General features: G+C 64.4%; 1 protein-coding gene across 1 annotated transcript; it reads right to left on the bottom strand.

The window, feature by feature from the left end:
* Positions 1-1,043: 1,043 nt before the first annotated feature.
* On the bottom strand, positions 1,044-16,805 carry LMTK3 (lemur tyrosine kinase 3; the record flags this gene model as incomplete). Its single annotated transcript, XM_036307091.1, has 13 exons — positions 16,641-16,805; positions 14,896-15,008; positions 13,866-13,999; positions 13,495-13,645; positions 12,430-12,506; positions 11,841-11,959; positions 8,886-8,973; positions 8,390-8,538; positions 7,931-8,015; positions 7,725-7,846; positions 7,433-7,582; positions 4,525-7,070; positions 1,044-1,450 (listed from the first exon to the last, which is right to left on the bottom strand). Coding segments are annotated over exons 2-13 (4,104 nt in total), but the record flags the coding sequence as incomplete, so codon positions are not given.
* Positions 16,806-18,335: the final 1,530 nt, after the last annotated feature.

Raw genomic sequence — 18,335 nt, 5'->3', positions numbered from 1 at the left:
CCTCCCGAGGCCGCGCCCCCGACGGCGGAGCCCCGCCCACTCACCCAGACAGCCACCCGCAGGAATATCCTCCTGGCTCCACGCGCTGCCTCCAGGGGCCCCCCGAACCCCTGCTATCTCCGTGCACCCTGCCCGTCTGCAGGGCCCCTACCTACCTACCTCTGAGATCTCGGCTGCAAAGTCCCAATTCGGGCCCCAGGACTACCTGTGGCTGTGGTCCTCCAAACCCCCACCCCATCTCCCCTTGGGCCCCGCCCGCCAAGCCCCATCCTTTTGTTTCGGGCCCCTCCGCTCAGGGCCTCAGCCCGGCTCGCCCCGCCTCCGGCTCAGTTAGGTCGGGCCCCAGTGCACAGGCACCGTCACGCCCTCCCGGTGTCTCCACAACACTACCCGCCTCTAGGGACACAACCCCCACCTTTCTCTAGGCCCGACCCCGCTCATTAGCTCAGCCCACCCCTGAACCCACTCTAAACCGTCCTACCCGCAGCCTCTCCAGGACTCGCCCCCCGCGGGTAAGACCCATCCCGAGCCAGCCCCTTAGCCTCCACCCCGGGGCTGGTGCGCAAGCCCCGCCCCAAACGCACGAGGCTCCGCCCCCATAGCCCAGGCCCCCGCGCCCCTCTCAACATTTTCTCCCTGGTCTCTCCCAGATGCAGGTATTCCACTTCAAAGTCACCCTTTTGCAAAGCAAAGTCAGTTTGCAAAGGGATGAATTTAAAGTGGGAAACCTGTGTCCTTTCCAGATCCTCTCCCCCTCTCTCCAGGACCCACCCACGCTCCGGGCCCGGCCCATCCTGCTGGCCCCGCCCATCCTGCTGGCCCCGCCCATTCCCAGGCTCCGCCTTCACACTCAACGCTTCATCTCATCCTCCAATCTCGCCCCAATCCCCCGCCCCCCGCACCTGTGCCCCGCCCCTACCCTGCAGGCCCCGCCCCCGCTCCTGCGCCCCGCCCCTACCCTGAAGGCCCCGCCCCCGCTCCTGTGCCCCGCCCCTACCCTGCAGGCCCCGCCCCCGCTCCCGTGCCCCGCCCCGGCCGCGCACCTGGTCGAAGAGGTAGACGGTCACGTCCCCGTGGAAGGAGACCATCTTGCGCTTCCTCTCCAGCTCGCTGTCCTCGGACTCGTCGGCCCCGCGCGGCGACTTGAGCAGCCCCCGCAACGGGCGGGCCGCGTCCCCGTCGGAGTTGCTCACCACGACCGGCACCGGGGCTGCCCGGGACCTCCCGGGGCCCCGCGGGCCCGCCGCCGCGCCCGCCGCCTCGTCCTCCTCCTCCTCCTCGTCCTCGTCCTCCCCGTCCTCCTCCGCCGGCCCCGGCGCCCCCGCCCCGCCGGCCTCCCCGCCAGCCGCCCCGCCGTCCGCGTCCTGCCACGGGGGCCGCCGCGGGCCCGGCCCCGGGAACGGCGTAAGCGTGAGCGGCGGCAGCGCCAGCGAGAGCCGGGAGAGCTTGGCTGCGAGAGGAGAGACCGGGTGAGCCCCCATCCTGGGGAACCGAGACATGCCTCCGCCTGGCTGTGTCCTCAGGTCATCTCGGACCACAGTCGGGGCCTCAGTTTCCCTCCTGGTGAGCCCCGGGCTGCACGGGGGTCCTCCTCCACGCAGGGCGAGAGGCCTGCCCCCCCGACCCCCGTGCCACCTCCCCCCCCCCCCCACCCCACCCCCGACCCACCGGGCCCTGCCGACCTCTGCAAGCCCCGTCCCCACCTCATTCTGGCTTGACTTCCATCCAGCAGGGCCACCTCCCTCTTCCTCCCACCTCTGAGCCTGTGCCTGAGCTGCTGCTTCTGTCGGGAACGTCCTTTTTTAACTCAAGTCCTGGTCATCCTCCAGCTAGATCGGGGCAGCCAGAGCCTTCAGAGCGGCCCCCCCCCGCCCCAGGCGGTCCTCGGGCCAGACCCCCAGCTCTGCACGCCCCAGCATCAAGCACCTCTCCTTCGAGAGATCAATCACCTCAGTATATAACTGTATTTTTCAAAAGCAGGTGACGCGATTAGTGTTGGCCTTTCCACAGAACAGAGACCGAGTCCCGCTCGTTCCGGCTGCATCCCCAAGCCCCAAGCACACAGACGTACTCAGCCAATGTTTGTGGGGCTGATGGAAACATTAATCCCCGCTATGTGATGTCTACAAGGGTACTTTCCCTCTCTGGCCCCCAATCACCAGACAAAATGGGCCTATCTAACCATCGCTAGGCCCTTTCCCGCCCCGAGGCTCCCAGATCTCATCCTGCTGGGAGTGAAGGGCTCCAGGTGCCGGGAGAAGGGAACCTGTCTTCGAATCCCAAACCTGCCCACTGGCTGTGTGCCCTTGGGCAAGCAGATCCACCTCTCTGAGCCGCTGTTTCCTCACTGGTAAATGGCAGGGGCTGCTCATTCATTCGTGCCTAAGTGAACTGTGTGCCAGGCCCTGTGGGGGGCGATGGTGGGGATCAGAGGAAGGTGAGCGGGGGCAGAAAGAAGATGGATGTGGCCCGGGTCACCTCCTCCCTCATTCACTCTACTCCTGCGTCCCTGGCCTTTGGCTGTTACTCCCTTATCTTGCCAACTTAGGGCCCATCGCAGTGCCCTACACCTGATGCCTACCTGACTCATTTTCTTCATGTCGGCTCAAAAGTCACCTCCATATTGAGGCTTTCTCTGACTACCCATCTCAGGGTGATAGGATGGGGGGCGTGTGCTATATCGAGAGAGCTATGGATATCCAGAGGAAGGACAGGGTAACAGCCTTTAGAAGTCAGGAAGACTTCCCAGGGCAGGTGAAATTTGAATGGGGTCTTGAAGGATGTGTAGGAGTTCACTGGTTTAAAAAAAAAAAAAAAAAAGCAACCAGTTTGGCTCAGTGGATAGAGCGTCCGCCTGCGGACTGAAAGGTCCCAGGTTCAATTCCAGTCAAGGGCATGTACCTTGGTTGTGGGCACATCCCCGGTGGGGGGGTGTGCAGGAGGCAGCTGATCGATGTTTCTAACTCTCTATCCCTCTTCCTTCCTCTCTGTAAAAAACCAATAATATATATATATATTTTTTTAAAATGCAGGCTATTTCTAGCCTCTTCTCACCCAGCAACATCAACCCTCAACCCCTTGCCCCCATCCCCCCCCCCACCCCCGTCTCAGAGGCATCTTAGCCGCTCATCTCCTGGCATGTTTAACCTGCCCTGGGTCTTTCCTGGTGCAGTTGGTTGCAAACTCCCCACAACAACCTCTAGGAAGTGACAGTGTTCCAATAAACTGTGCTTTGAGCCCTAGCTGGTTTGGCTCAGTGGATAGAGCATCAGCCTGCGGACTGAAGTGTCCCGGGTTCGATTCTGGTCGAGGGCACATGCCCAGGTTGAGGGCTCCATCCCCAGCGGGGGGGCATGCCGGAGGCGGCCAATCAATGATTCTCCCTTATCATTGATGTTTCTATCTCTCTCTCCCTCTCCCTTCCTCTCTGAAATCAATAAAAATATTTTTTTAAAAAATAAACTGAGTTTGAAGAAGGAACATGTCTGCCCAGACCTCTTCCCAGCCTTTCCCTCCTGAGCCACTGGCTCCTCTGGTAGACGCAGATGCAAGCCGTCTTCACTCAGGTGTGGCTGTGAGTTTGTCAAAATAAAACAGGGCCGGGTCATCGTAACTTTCATACCGGGATTTAAGGAAATCGGGCCTGTGGGTGATTCCAGTGGAACCACAGTCCCTTTGCCTATGTCTCAATAGAGGCTTGACTTCCCCCCTCTGAGCCTTTGCATAGGCTGTTCCTTCCGCCTGGATGGGCCTTCCTTTTCTAACTCAATTTATCTTTACTCTTCATTTATCTTCTCCTAACTCGTCCCCTCTGTGACACAACACTTCCTGTGTTCCTTTCCAAATGCAATTTCCAGAAAGAGGCCTGTCTACCGCTTTCAGGTCACCGATACCCTGGAGGCAGGGCCGGGCCTGAGACGCCTGCGGCCCAGCCTTGGGCAGCTCAGGGCCTGGCAGGCTGGATAGAGGCCTCAGCTTGTTGCGGAGTGGACAGCAGAGATCACGTGTCCACAGCCCAGCCCAGCCCTCAGGTACGCTCCCTTTGAATTGATTTCAACCTTTGAAACACCGAGAACCCTGGTTTAAAAGGGGAAAGCAGCAAATTTGGCAACGCCCAGTGGGCATTCCTGAACAGAGCGAAGTGGCTGTACTTCCAACTCCCCCCCACCTCCCCCCCTGACCTCATTCAGGCCTCAATACTGGCTGGCAGCCCTGGGCATCTGAATTCGAGCCTCCTGGTCTGTGAATCGCAATAATAAAAGCAGGTGTTTAAGGGTGTCACTCATACAACAACCCTAGCAGGTAGGTGCCATCCTTGCCACCCATTTTTTGGCAGATGGGGAAACCGAGGCACAGAGAAGTAAGGTCCTTTGCCCAAGGCCACAGAGCTCGGGCTCTGAGCCCAGGTGGCCCAGCTCCAGTGTCTGCACTTGTCACCGCCGGCCTGACCCGTCTGCTGCCAGGAGCCCCAGCCTCTCCCCTGCACCCCCTGCCCCCCCCCCAACCTCGCAGCGGCCTCCTCACCTTTGATCTGCTCGCTGTTCCCCTGAGGGGGTCCCAAGTCCAAGAACAGCCGTGGCATCTCGGGACCCTTCCTCTCGGGCTTGGGGGGCTCCCCGTCTCCGCTGGGTGCCGGGTCTCCTCCGGCCCTGCTGTCTGGCGCCCCGGCCTCTCCCTCGGGGCCCGCCTCCGGCCTGGCCTTCTGGGGCGCTGGCTCCGGCCTCCTCGGCTCCGGGGGCAGCGGTGGGGGCGGCTGTGGCCTCGTGCTGTCTGCCCATCCTGCCTTTGCGTCCGCGCCGCTTCCGGGGCCGCCGCCGGGGGCCGTCCCCGTGCCCGCTGGGGCTCGGCCCCCACTCCCGAGGTCCGGCCTCCCAGCCCCGGGGGCTCTCGATGCCCCCCCAGTCTCGGGGGCTCTCCTCTTGGTCCCCAGTTCCAACACCACGCTCCTGGGGGCTGGGCCAGGGGGGCCAGGGGCCGTCTCCCCGCCGTTCTGGGGCAAGGCCACTGTGCCGGGGGCGGGGGCTCTCGCCGGCAGCGTCTCTGGGGCTGGCTCCCCTATCGTGGGGGCTGGCCCCCCTATCGTGGGGGCTGGCCCCCCACTCTCGGGCTTCTTCTCCCAGGGCCCTGGGGCTCTCCAGGGCCCAGTCTCTGGCAGCCTCTCGGTGTTCCTGGGGAGTCTCGGGCCCCCATTCTCTGACACCGTCTCCTCCATCTTTGGGGGTGTCGGCCCCCCATTCACCAACACTGTCTCTTCTCTCTCCGGGGACCTCAGCTCCCCATTCTCCAGCACCGTCTCCTCCCTCCTTGGGGGCGTCAGCTCCCCATTCTCCAGCACTGTCTCTTCTCTCTCTGGGAACTCCGGGCCCCCATTCTCTGCCGCCTTCTCCTGGATGCCTGGGGCTGCCTGCCCCCCGTTCTCCAACACTGTCACCCCGTTCACCGGGAGGCTCGGGTCCTCGTTCGGGCTGGAGGCTTTCCTCCCGCTGCCCGGGGCTGTGGGGTCCCCGCCCGGGCCCGGGGCTCTCTCCTGGCTCCCGGGGCCTCTCCCTGCTTTCCGGGGCCCCGCGCCCCGGGCGGCCGTCGCCTTCTCCCCCAGGAGGTTCCGCGTCACGTCCTCCCGCAGGGACATCAGCAGCTGCTCGGTGCTCACTTGAACTACGAAGGTTGGCTTCTCCCGGGCCCCCGGCGGCGGGAGGGGACCCGGGTCTGGGGGCGGCCGGGGCGCTCCCGGGTCGGGGGGCTCGGGGGGAGCCCGTGGCCGAGGGACCCCTTCCTCCTCGGCCGCCCCCCCACCTGGGAAGGCTCCCTCGGGGGAAAAAGGGGTCTCGGTCTCGTAGCCGCTGTCCCCCGGCTTGGGGCCCGGAGACGACAGGCCTGAGCCGGGACTGGCCACGGCTGAAGGGGGGTCTGGGGACACGGCGGGGTCCGCGGGGGCCCGGGGAGGTGGCGGCGGGGGGGGGGGAGCGGGTGGTGGCCCCCGCCCGGGGTACTGAGGCGCCGCGGCCCCCATGAGGGGGTCCAGAAACTCGGGGGGGGCCGAGGAGGGGGGGGCCATGGGCAGGTCGGCCAGGGAGCCCCGCTCGGCCCTCAGGGACGAGTCGTCCTCTGGGGGGTGGGGACAGCCCAGGGCAGGGTGGCCCCCCCAGCCGGCCACGGCCTCGCCCCGCTCCAGGGGCAAGCAGGAGCAGGCCCCCTCCCGGCTGCACAGCGGGCAGGGCAGGTGGCCGCGGCGGCTGAGGCCGCCCCCGAGGCTGCTGCTGTCCCCGCCGGGGGAGCTGCCCTCCTCCTCCTCTTCCTCCTCCTCCTCCTCGGCCCAGGCGGCCCCCCGCTCCCCCAGCACCTCGGCAGGGTCCCCCGCCAGGGTCTCCCCCGCACCCCGGCCCTCGGGGTCCCAGCCGCTCAGGAGGAAGCTGCCCGAGGCCGAGGACGGGGCCGGGAAGGGCCGGGGCGCCGGGAAGAGGGGGGAGGCCCAGGTCTCGGAGACCAGCTGGGGCACCTCGGACGGGGCCTGGGGCGCCTGGGGGGCCGGCACGCCGGCGTCCAGGGGGTCCCAGTCGTTGGGGAAGAGGGGCTCGGGCGGGGAGCCGTGCTCCTCCAGGCGGATGTAGTACTCGCTGCCCACAGAGGGGCTGCGGGCGCTGATGACGGGCAGCACGCTGGGCGTGGACAGCGCCTCGTAGAAGGGGTTGGAGGGGTTGGCGTGGGGGGCCGGGGGCGCGGACGCCGGCTGCCAGGCCGGGGCCCCCCCACCCCGGCCGGCCCCCCGCCGCGCCTTCTCCCACAGGCACTCGAGGTTGAGGCCGCGGCTGCTCTCGGTGACCGTGAGCACGTCGTCGGGGTCGGCCCCGGGGAAGCCGTCCAAGAGGGGGAACGGCGAGGAGAGGGTGCCCGGGCGGGGCGCGCTGTGGGTGGCGGGCCAGGGCCAGGGGAAGGGGCCGTCCCGGGGCGGGGGTGGGGGGGGCGGGGGCCGCGGGGGCCGCTCGGAGAGCAGGTAGGTGAGCTGCAGCTGCAGGTCAGAGGCCGAGGGGCGCTGGGCCGGCGGCCGCCAGCAGGACTGCAGGATGTCGTACCTGGGGGAGAGGAGAGGCGGGCGTGGGCCGAGCCCTGGGGGCAGAGACCCAGGGGGAGAGGACAGGGGCCGAGAGGAAGGGGACAGCGAGGCCCTGTGAGGGCAGAGGGTTAGGGCGGCCTTCGTGTCTGGCCGTGCGCTCGGGGTCAGAGAAAGGCCAGCAGCCAGGGGCTTCTGGGGGTGAGGAGCCCCGGCTCAGACACCAGCGCTGGCGCTCCGGCTCCTGCAGCAGGTGCTGGTGGAGGGCTGGGGGCACCCCGTCCGCTCTGGGGGCGGCAGCAGCTGAGGCTGCGGATGGTGTGTGAAGGAGGCGGGGTCCTGGCACCGTCCCGGGGGGGGGGGGGGGGCGGGGGCGGCCCTCACCAGTAGTCCCCGTAGGGCAGCTTGAGCCTGGGCCGGGCCAGCTTGACGTGCTGCTGGCGGACCACGAAGGCAAGGACCTCCTCGTCGGACAGGTGGCGGTAGGGTTGCGCCCCGAACTCAAACAGCTCCCACAGCGTCACCCCCAGGGACCTGCAGGGAGCAGAGGGCGGCGAGAGGTCAGAGACCCACCCTGACCGGCCTGGGGCCCCGGTTTCCCCATCCGTGGCACCGGGTGATGGCTGTGGCCCTCCCGCCCGCCCGCCCTGCCCGGCCGCCGGCGCCCCGGCCCTACCAGATGTTGCTCTCCCGGCTCTGGTCCACCACCATGAAGGTCCCGTGCAGCTCGCCCAGCAGCTCCGGGGCCGCCCAGCGCAGGGGGATCCACAGGCGCTCAGGGGTCAGGTAGTAGTCCTCCTGGGGGGCCGGGCAGGGTCAGGCGGGCGGGTCAGGTCAGGGCGGCCCCACCGCCCTCACCCCCACCAGGGCAGGCAGCCCCACCTTGTAGTTGCTGTGGGCCAGCCCGTAGTCTCCGATGCGCACGGTGAGGTCAGAGGTCAGCAGGCAGTTGCGCAGGGCCAGGTCGCTGCCAGGTGCACAGGGAGGGGGCCCGGTGAGGAAGGGGCAGCCTGGGCAGCTCACCCCCAGCCCAGATCCTGCCCACTTCCCGGACTCCACCCTTCCCCCCCCCCTGCCCCCCTGCCCTCCTTCCAGCCCCAAGCCCCCTCCATCTCCTCTGGACTCCTCCCCTCTCCTGTCCCCTCCCCTCCTGTGACCCCTGCTCCCCTCCTGTGACCCCTGCCCCCCTCCTGTGACCCCTGCCCCCCTCCTAATCCCTCCCTCTCCTCTCCTGTCCCTTCCCCTCCCTGGACCCTCCAGATTTCCTGCTTGGTGTTTGCCCCCCAGCTTCACTGCCTTCCCCTAAGCAGACCCCCCTTGCTCCCCAGGCCCCGCTGGCACCTGTGCACGTAGTTGTGGGAGTGGAGGTGCGCCAGCCCCCGGGCGATCTCCAGGCCCATCCGCTGCAGGGTCCGCAGGTCGCGCGGGGGCAGCTCAGGGGACAGGCCCTCTGGGGGCCGCTGGGCCCGGAGGTAGCGCTTCAGGTCCCCCTGGGAGGAAGGGCAGGAGGCTCAGCACCGCCCCTCCCGGCAGCCACCCCTCCAGCCAATCCCCGCCAGGGTGGGGCCCCCCTGCACCCGGTGGCAGCCCCTCCAAGCGAGCGGCAGGGGGGTAATGACAGAGCTAACAGAGCAGCCTCGCTGCTGGCCTGGCTGCTGGCTCGGTGGCACCACCTGCGGGCGGAGGGCCCACCTGACTGACCGCTGCCAGCGCTTGTCACACACAAGTGTCCCGTGATGACGACGATGTTATGGCCGGAGTCCTAGGACCCTAGGCGTCCCCAGCCCCCGGTCCAGCTCCCCTGCCCCCCCCCCCCCGCCCCCCGGCAGAGCCTCACCAGCTGACAGAACTCCATGATCAGCAGGAAAGGCAAGGTCTCCACGCAGACGCCCAGACACTGCAGGACGTTGGGGTGCTGCAGGCTCCTGGTGGTGGTGGGGGGGTGGGGGCGGCTGGGTCAGAGAGCAGCCCGGCCCTGGCCCAGCCCAGCCCCCAGCAAAACCAAACTGTGGCTTCAGCCTTTTCCATCCCAGTTTCCTCACCTCAGGTCTCCCCCACCACACAGACACCCTCCCCATTCGCTGTCAGGACCGCCCACTGTCCCCCCCGCTCCTGGGCCAGCCCCCAGTGTCTCCTGCTCCCACCTTCCTCCTCACCCCAGCCTCCTGGTCTCCACCCCCTCCTCTCCCCACAGCCCCAGCTCCAGCCTCCTCCTCACACCCCGGCCTCTCTGCTCAGCCTCCTCCCAGCCTCCCCTCTCTCCCTTTCAGTGTGTCCCTGACCTCACAGCTCTCCGTGCTCCCTAGATCCACCTGGCCCCCCGGCTGGCCGCACTGCCTCCCCCAGCATCACTCCCCCCCCCCCCCCATGTTCCTCTCCGCAAACACAGATGCCTGCTTAGGCTCCAGCCTTGGCACAGACAGTCCTACACCCTCCCTATCAGAGTCCTCCTCAGCCCTCAGGCCTCAGCCGCAACATCATTTGCCCAGGAAACCGCACTGACCCCCAACACCGGGGGTGCCCCTTCTTTCACTAGGCAGCCAGTTGCACGGAGACGAGGACTTGGGGCTTTTTGTACATAGAGCCACACCCCTAGTGCCTCAGACCAGTAGGTGTCCAATAAACACGTGTGGAAGGAACGGCTGACCTCGCCACACGGCCTGGGGCCTGGGGGACATGAGCCGGTCCAGGCCTGCAGCCCAGCGCCTGGCGCGAGTAGGTGCTCGGTTAGCCGGTTAGCCGTTTGCCCTCTGGCGCCCGCGGGAGGCAGGGGCCGCTCATGCACTGCGGGGTCCAGGGCCCCGGGCCCGGCCATCCACGGCCCGTGTTCCAACCTGCTCTGCTTGGGAGAATGGGCCTCTCGCTCCTGCTTCTCCCACGGACCCGGGTCTGTGCTGGGGCCCAAAAAGCGGCCGGAACCCCCCCCACACACACACCCCCACCGCCCCGTGCCGGCGACTGGCTGGCAGACGTAGAAGGAAGCTGGGCTCCCGGCACACCTGCCAATCGGAGCCCAGGCGGCCGCTCCTGCCATCAGATCCTCCCGCCCCCCTGCGCGGCAGGACGCTGTGCCCGTGGGGGCCAGGGCACACGGAGGCCCAGAGAGGCAGAGCGACTAGCCCAGGGTCACACAGCGGGCGCGGCGGCTGAGCTGGGGTGGGATCTCAGGGCTGGCTCGCTCAGCCTCCCGAGGGCCCCCAGCGGCCGGCGCAGTCCTGCCCGCCCCCCAACAGAGCGTTCTGCGAAGGTGAACACGCTCTAGCCCCGGGCTGTCTCCGCGGCAGCCCCTGGCCCTGTGTGACCACTGGGCCCGTGCAGGTGGCGAGTGTAGCGGAGGAAGTGAGTTTTTAATTTGAGTGGATCAGACATCAATGTGAATCGTCCTACACGGCTAGCGGTTGCCAGCAGAGACGGGCAAATATGCAACGAAGCAGAGGAAAATCGACAAACTGGCCCTGACCGGTTTGGCTCAGTGGATAGAGCGTCGGCCTGCAGACTCAAGGGTCCCAGGTTCGATTCCGGACAAGGGCATGTACCTGGGTTGCAGGCACATCTCCAGTAGGGAGTGTGCAGGAGGCAGCTGATCGATGTTTCTCTCTCATCAATGTTTCTAACTCTCTATCTCTCTCCCTTCCTCTCTGTAAAAAATCAATAAAACATATTTTAAAAAAATGTTTAAAAAGAAAATGGACAAACTGGATATGTGTTATGAAGAAAACATGAGCTGATGTGTGGGGGATCCCAGGGCCTGCCTTGGATGTGTGTGTGTGTGCGTGCATGTGTGCGTGCGTGTGTGTGTGCATGTGTGCGTGCATGCATGAGTGTATGCATGCACATGTGCACATGTGCACACAGGCCTGTCTGAGCTGGGACCTAGGAGGGCAGGGTCTGAGCTGGGGGTGTGAGCCTGGAGTGATATCCCAGGGGCAACAGCCAGGGCCAGCCAGGGTCCTGAGGCAGAAACAGGCTGACAGGTGGGAGGGTTAGTGAGGAGGGTGGCGGGGGTGAGGGGTACAGTGGCAGGAAGGGCACCAGGTCAGGCTGTGCAGGGGAGTGGGACTTGGTCCTGTGGGCAATAGGGAGCCACGGCAGTTTTAGAGCGAGGGAGTGACAACGTCCGAGGCCCGGGTCTTTCGGGGTAAACCCCACGGTTAAACTGTCTGACGAGGGGTCTCCCTATACACAGCCCTTCCGTGACAGGGAGCTTATTACGGCACAGGTGATTCTAGTGAGTGTTTGTCTCGAATCCCTTAGGGCGGCGGGGAGACCAGCAGGGAGGGGACAGGATCCCGCCTGCTCAGACCTCCTCGTCCATGGGGGCGGGCAGAGGGGACGGAGCCCCTCGGTGGCCACTTCGGATGCCAGCTCAGGGCCCTGGGCTGTGATTCTGATTCCACGCGTCCTCACCCACGAGGCAGGGGCCTGAGATGTCCCCAGTGCTCACCACGGGGTACCCGCCCTCGCCTGCCCAGCCCCCCTCCGCTGCCCTCTACATGAGAACCCTCGGGCTTCCTGGGCTCACTTTCCAGAGGAAGATGCTGAGGTTCAGAGTGGACAGGGCAGGCCTGCAGCTCTGCTTCCGGGCCCTCCCTTTGCCCTCCCCATTCTGCCTCTCATAGCCCCGGCTCCGTCCCGAGAGACACAGAACCCGAGGCTCAGAGGGGGGGAAGCTCTCCTGACTGAGCCGCACAGCCTGGAAGGGGTAGATCCAGGATTCGAACCCTGGTTTGACCCCACACTATGCTCCGCCCACTTCCAAAGGTCACCCCCAGGGGGCGCACACCCGGCATACCTGTAGGGCTGCGCTTCCGAGATGAACTTGCGCTGCTCCAGCGGCCCCGCGCTGGCGCGCAACTCCTTCACCACCACCTGGGCTGGCGTGTAGTCTGAGAACACCTCTCCCAGGATCACCTGGTCCAGGGGACCCGGAGTCAGAGTGTGTGGTTTCCCCCGCCCCCTCCCCTGCAGCCCCCTCCCCCCACCGCAGGCTCCCACCTTCCTCCCCTTTCCAGGCCCTCCCCTCACATCCCACCCTCGTCCCCCACCAGGCGCGCCGGGGCAGACACTCACAAGCCCAGAGTCCGATGGATGCAGGGACGGACGGATGGAAGGATGGACAGACGGACGCGTGGAGAGCCAGGTGGCCAGGCGGAGTGATCAATGGAGTGAGGAGGGAGGCGCTGACCGACAGATGTGGGGGGATGGGGTGGGTGGGAGTGGGTGAGAGGTGGACAGAGGTGAGGACGATGGGTGAACTGAGGGGGCCAAGGGAGCAGGCGGGGAGCAGATGAGAAGTGGTAGGAGCAGGGGGATGGACACAACACAGGAGTACAGCCCCGACTGTATGGAGCCCCTGCCTCCCACCCCCCCAGCCCACTCACCTTCCCAAACCAGCCACTCCCAATCTCTTGTAGGTAGCTGAGGTGCTGGCGGCTGAGGCCCAGGGGAGTGGTCATGTCTAGGGGGGCAGAAGGGGGAGGCCCCTGAGACTTTCTCCCCTCCCAAGTGCCCATGACACCTCCCAACTCCGTGGAGACTGGGGGTTACAGCAGGCACCAACCCCTCTCTTCATTGGCTGCCCCTAACATTCCAATGATGGGACCTCAGCCCTGGCTGGTGTGGCTCAGTGGATAGAGCGTCGGCCTGCGGACTGAAGGGTCCCAGGTTCGATTCTGGTCAAGGGCACATGCGTGGGTTGCAGGCTCGATTCCCAGTAGGGGATGTGCAGGAGGCAGTCGATCAATGATTCTCTCTCATCATTGATGTTTCTCTCTCTCTCTCTCCCTCTCCCTCCCCCTCCTTTCCTCTCTGAAATCAATAAAAATATATTAAAAAAACCAACAAAAACAAAGAGGGGACCTCAGCCTCCTCACTGGTTGCCCACAGGTTCCAGCATCCAACCTGTCCTTCCCGTCGGCATCCCCAGGGCCTGTGCGGGACTGCAGCCTGCCACAGGCGGCCACTGAGATGGCGATCGAGGCTGCCCTCACCACGGATTGCCCCACCACTGATTGCGTAATCCAAAACCCAAATCTGGTTTCGCCAAGTCTGGTTTTGGATTAAGCAATTGCTTCCAACCCAGATGATCTCTGACCCCATCCAGGGTCAAGATCCCGGGGCTCCCACCTCCACCTGTCCCCTTGGCTGCCTGGGGCCTCCAGGAGAAGACTCTCAAGACCATGGGATCTGGCCCTGACTGGTGTGGCTCAGTGGATTGAGCGTTGGCCTGCAGACCGAAGGGTCCCAGGTTCGATTCCAGCCAAGGGCATATACCTCGGTTGCGGGCACATCCCCAATAGGGGCTGTGCAGGAGGCAGCTGATCGATGTTTCTCTCTCATCAATGTTTCTAACTCTCTATCCCTCTCCCTTCCTCTCTGTAAAAAATCAATAAAATATATTAAAAAAAAAAAAGACCATGGGATCCTATTCGGGGCAGGGGCAGTACCTGAATGGGAAGGCTGCGGCGCAGGCATCGGCAGGGAGACCTCGGCCAGCGGGAGGATGTAGACATCAGGCAGCGACTGCGAGGAGGAGGTCTCCTCGGCCGGGGGAGTGTACTCCCCCGAGCAATCCTCCCCTTCGGGGTTCTCAAACTCCTGGAGCCGGGAGGGGTGGGGAGGGGAGAAGACAGGGCTGAGACTGGCCATCTTTCTCATAACTGTCCTCAGTCCCAGTCCAATGTCCATCCCAAGCCTCCGGATCTGGCCTTAACCTCAGGACCAAAGGTGCTCCCGGACTGACCGCCACTCTCCCTCACCCACCCCCTGGTTGGGGGGAAAGGCCTTGCTGGAGTCTTCCTCCCCACGTGCACCTCACCTTAAAGCCGACATCGCCCCGTTTGCAGCACAGACAGGTGAGGAGGAGGAAGATGAAGGCCAGCAGACCGGAGCAGGAAATGAGGACCACGGCGTACGGAGGAGCCAGAGGGGCCCGGCCCAGGGCGAATCCATCTGTGGGCGCACAGGGCTGGGCTGGCGTCCCCACTTCAAGCCCCTGGTTCCCCGACTCCGTGCCCCTCCCATCCGGGCCAGTCTTGACTACAACTCCCATGACGCACTGCAACCGGCGGCCTCTTGGCAAAGGAGCCGGATGGTGCAGAGCATTGTGGGGATTGTAGTTTGGAGCCTTCTCAGGTGATTGGGGGTGGGGTCCCTCCTCTCCCTCCAAGCTGGGACACCACCACCCCCCCTCCATCACATCACCCCAGACTTGGGAAGAATCCCAGTGAGGACCGAGGAAAGGAGAAGGAATAGTGGAGCCTGGAACACCCAGGATGGACAATCTGCTCCCCCGGACAGCCTCATTACCCCCTGTTTGGGGAAGAGGATGAGCCCCCAGCTGCAGTCTGGGAGAAGGCGCTTGCCCCATGCTGGTCCCCCTAGTTAGCAGGGGTGAGGCATGTCTCCTTTAGGGGCACTTGGAGCGCGCACATGCCCTCCGTCCCCAGCCCAAGCCCCTGCGAAGGGAACCCGGCCAGCCCCGGGTCTCCCCAAAGCTAGAGCAGCTGCCTGTGCTGGGTCTGCCTGAGACAGTCTTCTCCCCCCGGCCCAGCTCTCCCCGAGGCCCCGTCCTCCCCTGGCTCCCCGCACACACCTGCACACACACACATGCGTGTACAGACACATGTTGCCCAAACGGACCCCCTCCCCACCCAGCCCCCGGCCTGCCTCCCACAGGCCCTGCGGACAGAGAGAGGCTCCGTCTCCGCGGCTCCCCAGGCCCCGGCTCGGCGGCCGGAAGACATGCACACAGGTGATGGGGCCGGAGCCCCACGGGCAGACCCCCTGGCAGCCGGGGTGGGGGTGGGGGCCGCCGGGCCTCCGGATGGCCGGACAGACAGACTCACCGGGGTGGGCCGGGGACGCCAGGCAGCCGGAGGCGGAGACGGCCGCGAGGAAGATGAAGGCTCCAGGGGCAGGCATCTTGTCGGTGATGGAAGGGAAGTGGAGGTGGCGGCGGCTGGGGAGGAGGGGGGGCGGGCCCTTAGCCCCCAGCCATGGGGACCCGCGCGACCCTGGCCTCCCCCCGCCTAGGAGCGGGGCAAGAGACGCAGGACAGGGGGAGGGAGGGGCTGCTTACTGGCTCAGGTACCCCCCTCCCCCTCTCTGAAGGGACAGGCAGATGAAGGGATGGAGAGGAGGACAGAGGAGAGGAGCTGGGGAGCCGGGGTTGCTGGGGTGGGGGGAGAGGGTAGGATGGGAGGGGGGAGAATAAGGGCCCCGCCCCCGAGGGCAGCCAGGATTGGGGGAGCGGAGAGCCTGTCAGAGGAAGGGTGGGAGGAGGGAGGATGGAGGGAGGATGGAGTGTCGTCATGGCAACTGGCTCCCCAGTAGCATTGACTGCCAGGAGGGAGGGAGGGGAGGGAGAGGGACGGACAGGGACCAGCAGACCCTTGGGGTGGGGGGCGCAGGGCCCGCTGTGCCCGTCCGGGACAGCACTGTGACATGTCACCGGCGTGGACACGTGTGCCCCACGCCAAGCTGCAGATGTCAGGCAGGCATACGCAGCCCACACACGGCTGACACACGCGTCGCAGAGACCCTCACAGACAAGCACATCACATACAAAGGTGGACAGCCATCGGCAGACGGGGACACGGACACGTCGCACACAAAGACGCAGGGATGAGGGGCTGCACTGGGCACCCAGCAGGCTGGCCCTCAGCACGGGGGCACCCAGCCACGCAGGAACGGCAAAGCACCACAAAGACCCACGCGTGCCACAGACGGAGGAGAGCCCAGAATACACAGCTGCGTATGCCACAGACAAAGATCCACGCGGACTCCACGGTGACATGCCGAGGCACACATTCACAGACACGCGCGCTCCACAGGCGAACGGGCAACAAAGAACACTCACAGGCACCGCATCACACACGCAGAGACGCACAGGCATCACTTTCGGAGACATGTAAACACATGACACGCACTAACACAGACCCACAGCACATGCCCAGCTCTGCACGGATACACAGCAGATACACGGAGAGATAAGCAAATCACACTCACGAACACACACACAACACACAGACAGATATAGACACGAGTACATGAAAGATACACAACTCTCACAGAGACCCAATTTCCACTCACCCCAAACACACAGACATACAAACACTGAAAACAGGCACAACTCATACATGGTAAAACACACACAACACATTCAAAGAGTCGCAGGCATACAAAGCCATACAAACCACGTACAAAAATACACAAATATATATCACACACGGCTGTGACCACATGTAACACACACATGTACATACGGAAACACAGCACAGGCACAAACATCGAGTACAGAGACGCACACAGGCGGACACTTCACAAATACACACACACATTTCAGACCATTTCATACCAGGTTACAAAAGCCACACTACCCCTCCACGGCCACACATCACACTGGGGCACATACAACACAGCCAAGGTGCAAACCACAAAAGACACACACAGGGGAGAGGACACAGCCAACACGGCCACGGGCACTCCCCTCGCACAAAAGATACATAATCACAGTTTATTTTATATGTTTATTCTTTGGAGCCTTTCCCCTGCGCCGGGCATTGTTCTCTGCGCTTTGCACAGTGTTTACCTTTTATTCCTCACGGCCGCCCTCTGAGACACGTGGTACCGTTACCGCGCCCATCGCACAGAGGGGGAAACTGAGGCCCGGCCCGGCACAGTCCCCTGCACCCCCGGCGCACAGTCAGGAAGGGGCAGCACGGGGACTGGAACTCGGCCCGTCGGGCACGCACGCAACACAGACAAGGGCGCACACATCACGTGCCAGGCCGCCGCCGTCTCGGGGTCACACGGCGCCCCGAGCCGCAGACACACCGCCAGCGCGGACTCCCACGCTGCGCGCGGCCGTCTCGGTGGCCGGTGGGCACCTGGGACGCGTCCCTCCCGCCCGCCCGCCCGGCGCCGCGCTGCCCCGACGCAGCCGCACAACACGCCGCGGAGGCGGCTCAGACGCCCCCCTCCCCCGCTCCGGCGCGACCCGCCGCCTCCCCGCGCGGGTGCAGGACGCGCAGCCCTGGCCGGTCCACGCACCGGGACTGGCGGCTCCCCAACCCCGCAGTGCGCAGCCCTCCTCGTTAGGGACCCCATGGGAGGGGCGGGGGCTGCGGGGTCTCATTGGAGAAACTGAGGCCGGTTCAGTGCTCGAGGAGGACGGGGGGGGGGGGGGGGAGAGGGGAGGGGACTGGCCATTACGCGCGCAGAGAGAACGGAATCAGGGGGTTGGGGTAGCAAATGTGCAATGATCTGACCCCTTGGCTGAAGGGCAAAGAACCTGGCGGAAGCAGGGGCTTATGGGAAGTGTAGTCCCAGCCCTGGCTCTTGTGGGAAATGTAGTTTTTTTAAAATATATTTTTGCCCTCGCTGTTTGCTCAGTGGTTAGAGCGTCAGCCTGCGGACCGAAGGGCCCCCAGTTCGATTCTGGTCAAGGAGATGTACCTTGGTTGCGGGCTCATTCCCAGTGGGGGGTGTGCAGGAGGCGGCAGATCGATGTTTCTAACTATCCCTCTAACTTCCTCGCTGTAAAAAATCAATAAAATATATTTTAAAAAAAAAGAAATGAAAGGCTTCGGTAAAATTGGGCCGAAGTCTATCATTTCATATATATATATATATATATTTTTTTTTTAAATGTCAGAGAGGAAGGGAGAGCGAGAGAGAGAAACATCAATGATAAGAGGCAATCATTGATTGGCTGTTTCCTGCACGCCCCCCACTGGGGATCAAGCCCACAACCCGGTACCTGTGCCCTTGATCGGAATTGAACCTGAGACCCTTTAGTCCGCAGGTCGACGCTCTATCCACTGAGCCAAATGGGGCCGGGAAGTGTAGTTTTGGTTCATGCAAAAGGGAGACGCGGGTGAAGCATTTCCCGGGGAGGCGGAAGCGGCTGGATGAGGGTAAGAGGCGCCGGAGCCCGCTGCCGCGGCCTTTGAAAGCGGTGTGGGCAGGATTCGTGAGTCCCAGGGCGCGGCACCGGCGGGGTTACCGGCCTAACTCTGTCCCTGGCTCGCTATGTGTTCATTATTCACTCAACAAACAGTTATTAAACGCCTACTGCGTGCTTAGCCAGGCCCTGTGCCAGAAGCTGGGGTGCCGCGGGGAACAGTCAAACCAGCCCCCTGCCCCCCCTGGGGTGGGGGTGTCACAGGGGCTCCCAGAAGGTCCACTGGAGATTTTCAAACTGTGAGCAGTGCGCGTTGCTGAGGTGCGACCTCAAGCTTGTGGGTTGCGACCATATTTTTGGAATAATAAACTAGAACAAACG

The sequence above is a fragment of the Myotis myotis genome, unplaced genomic scaffold (assembly GCF_014108235.1).
Source record: "Myotis myotis isolate mMyoMyo1 unplaced genomic scaffold, mMyoMyo1.p scaffold_m19_p_45, whole genome shotgun sequence".
NCBI classification, from domain to species: Eukaryota; Metazoa; Chordata; class Mammalia; order Chiroptera; family Vespertilionidae; genus Myotis; species Myotis myotis.
Note: the sequence above shows the minus strand (reverse complement) of the source record. Positions and strands in the feature narration are given on the sequence as shown.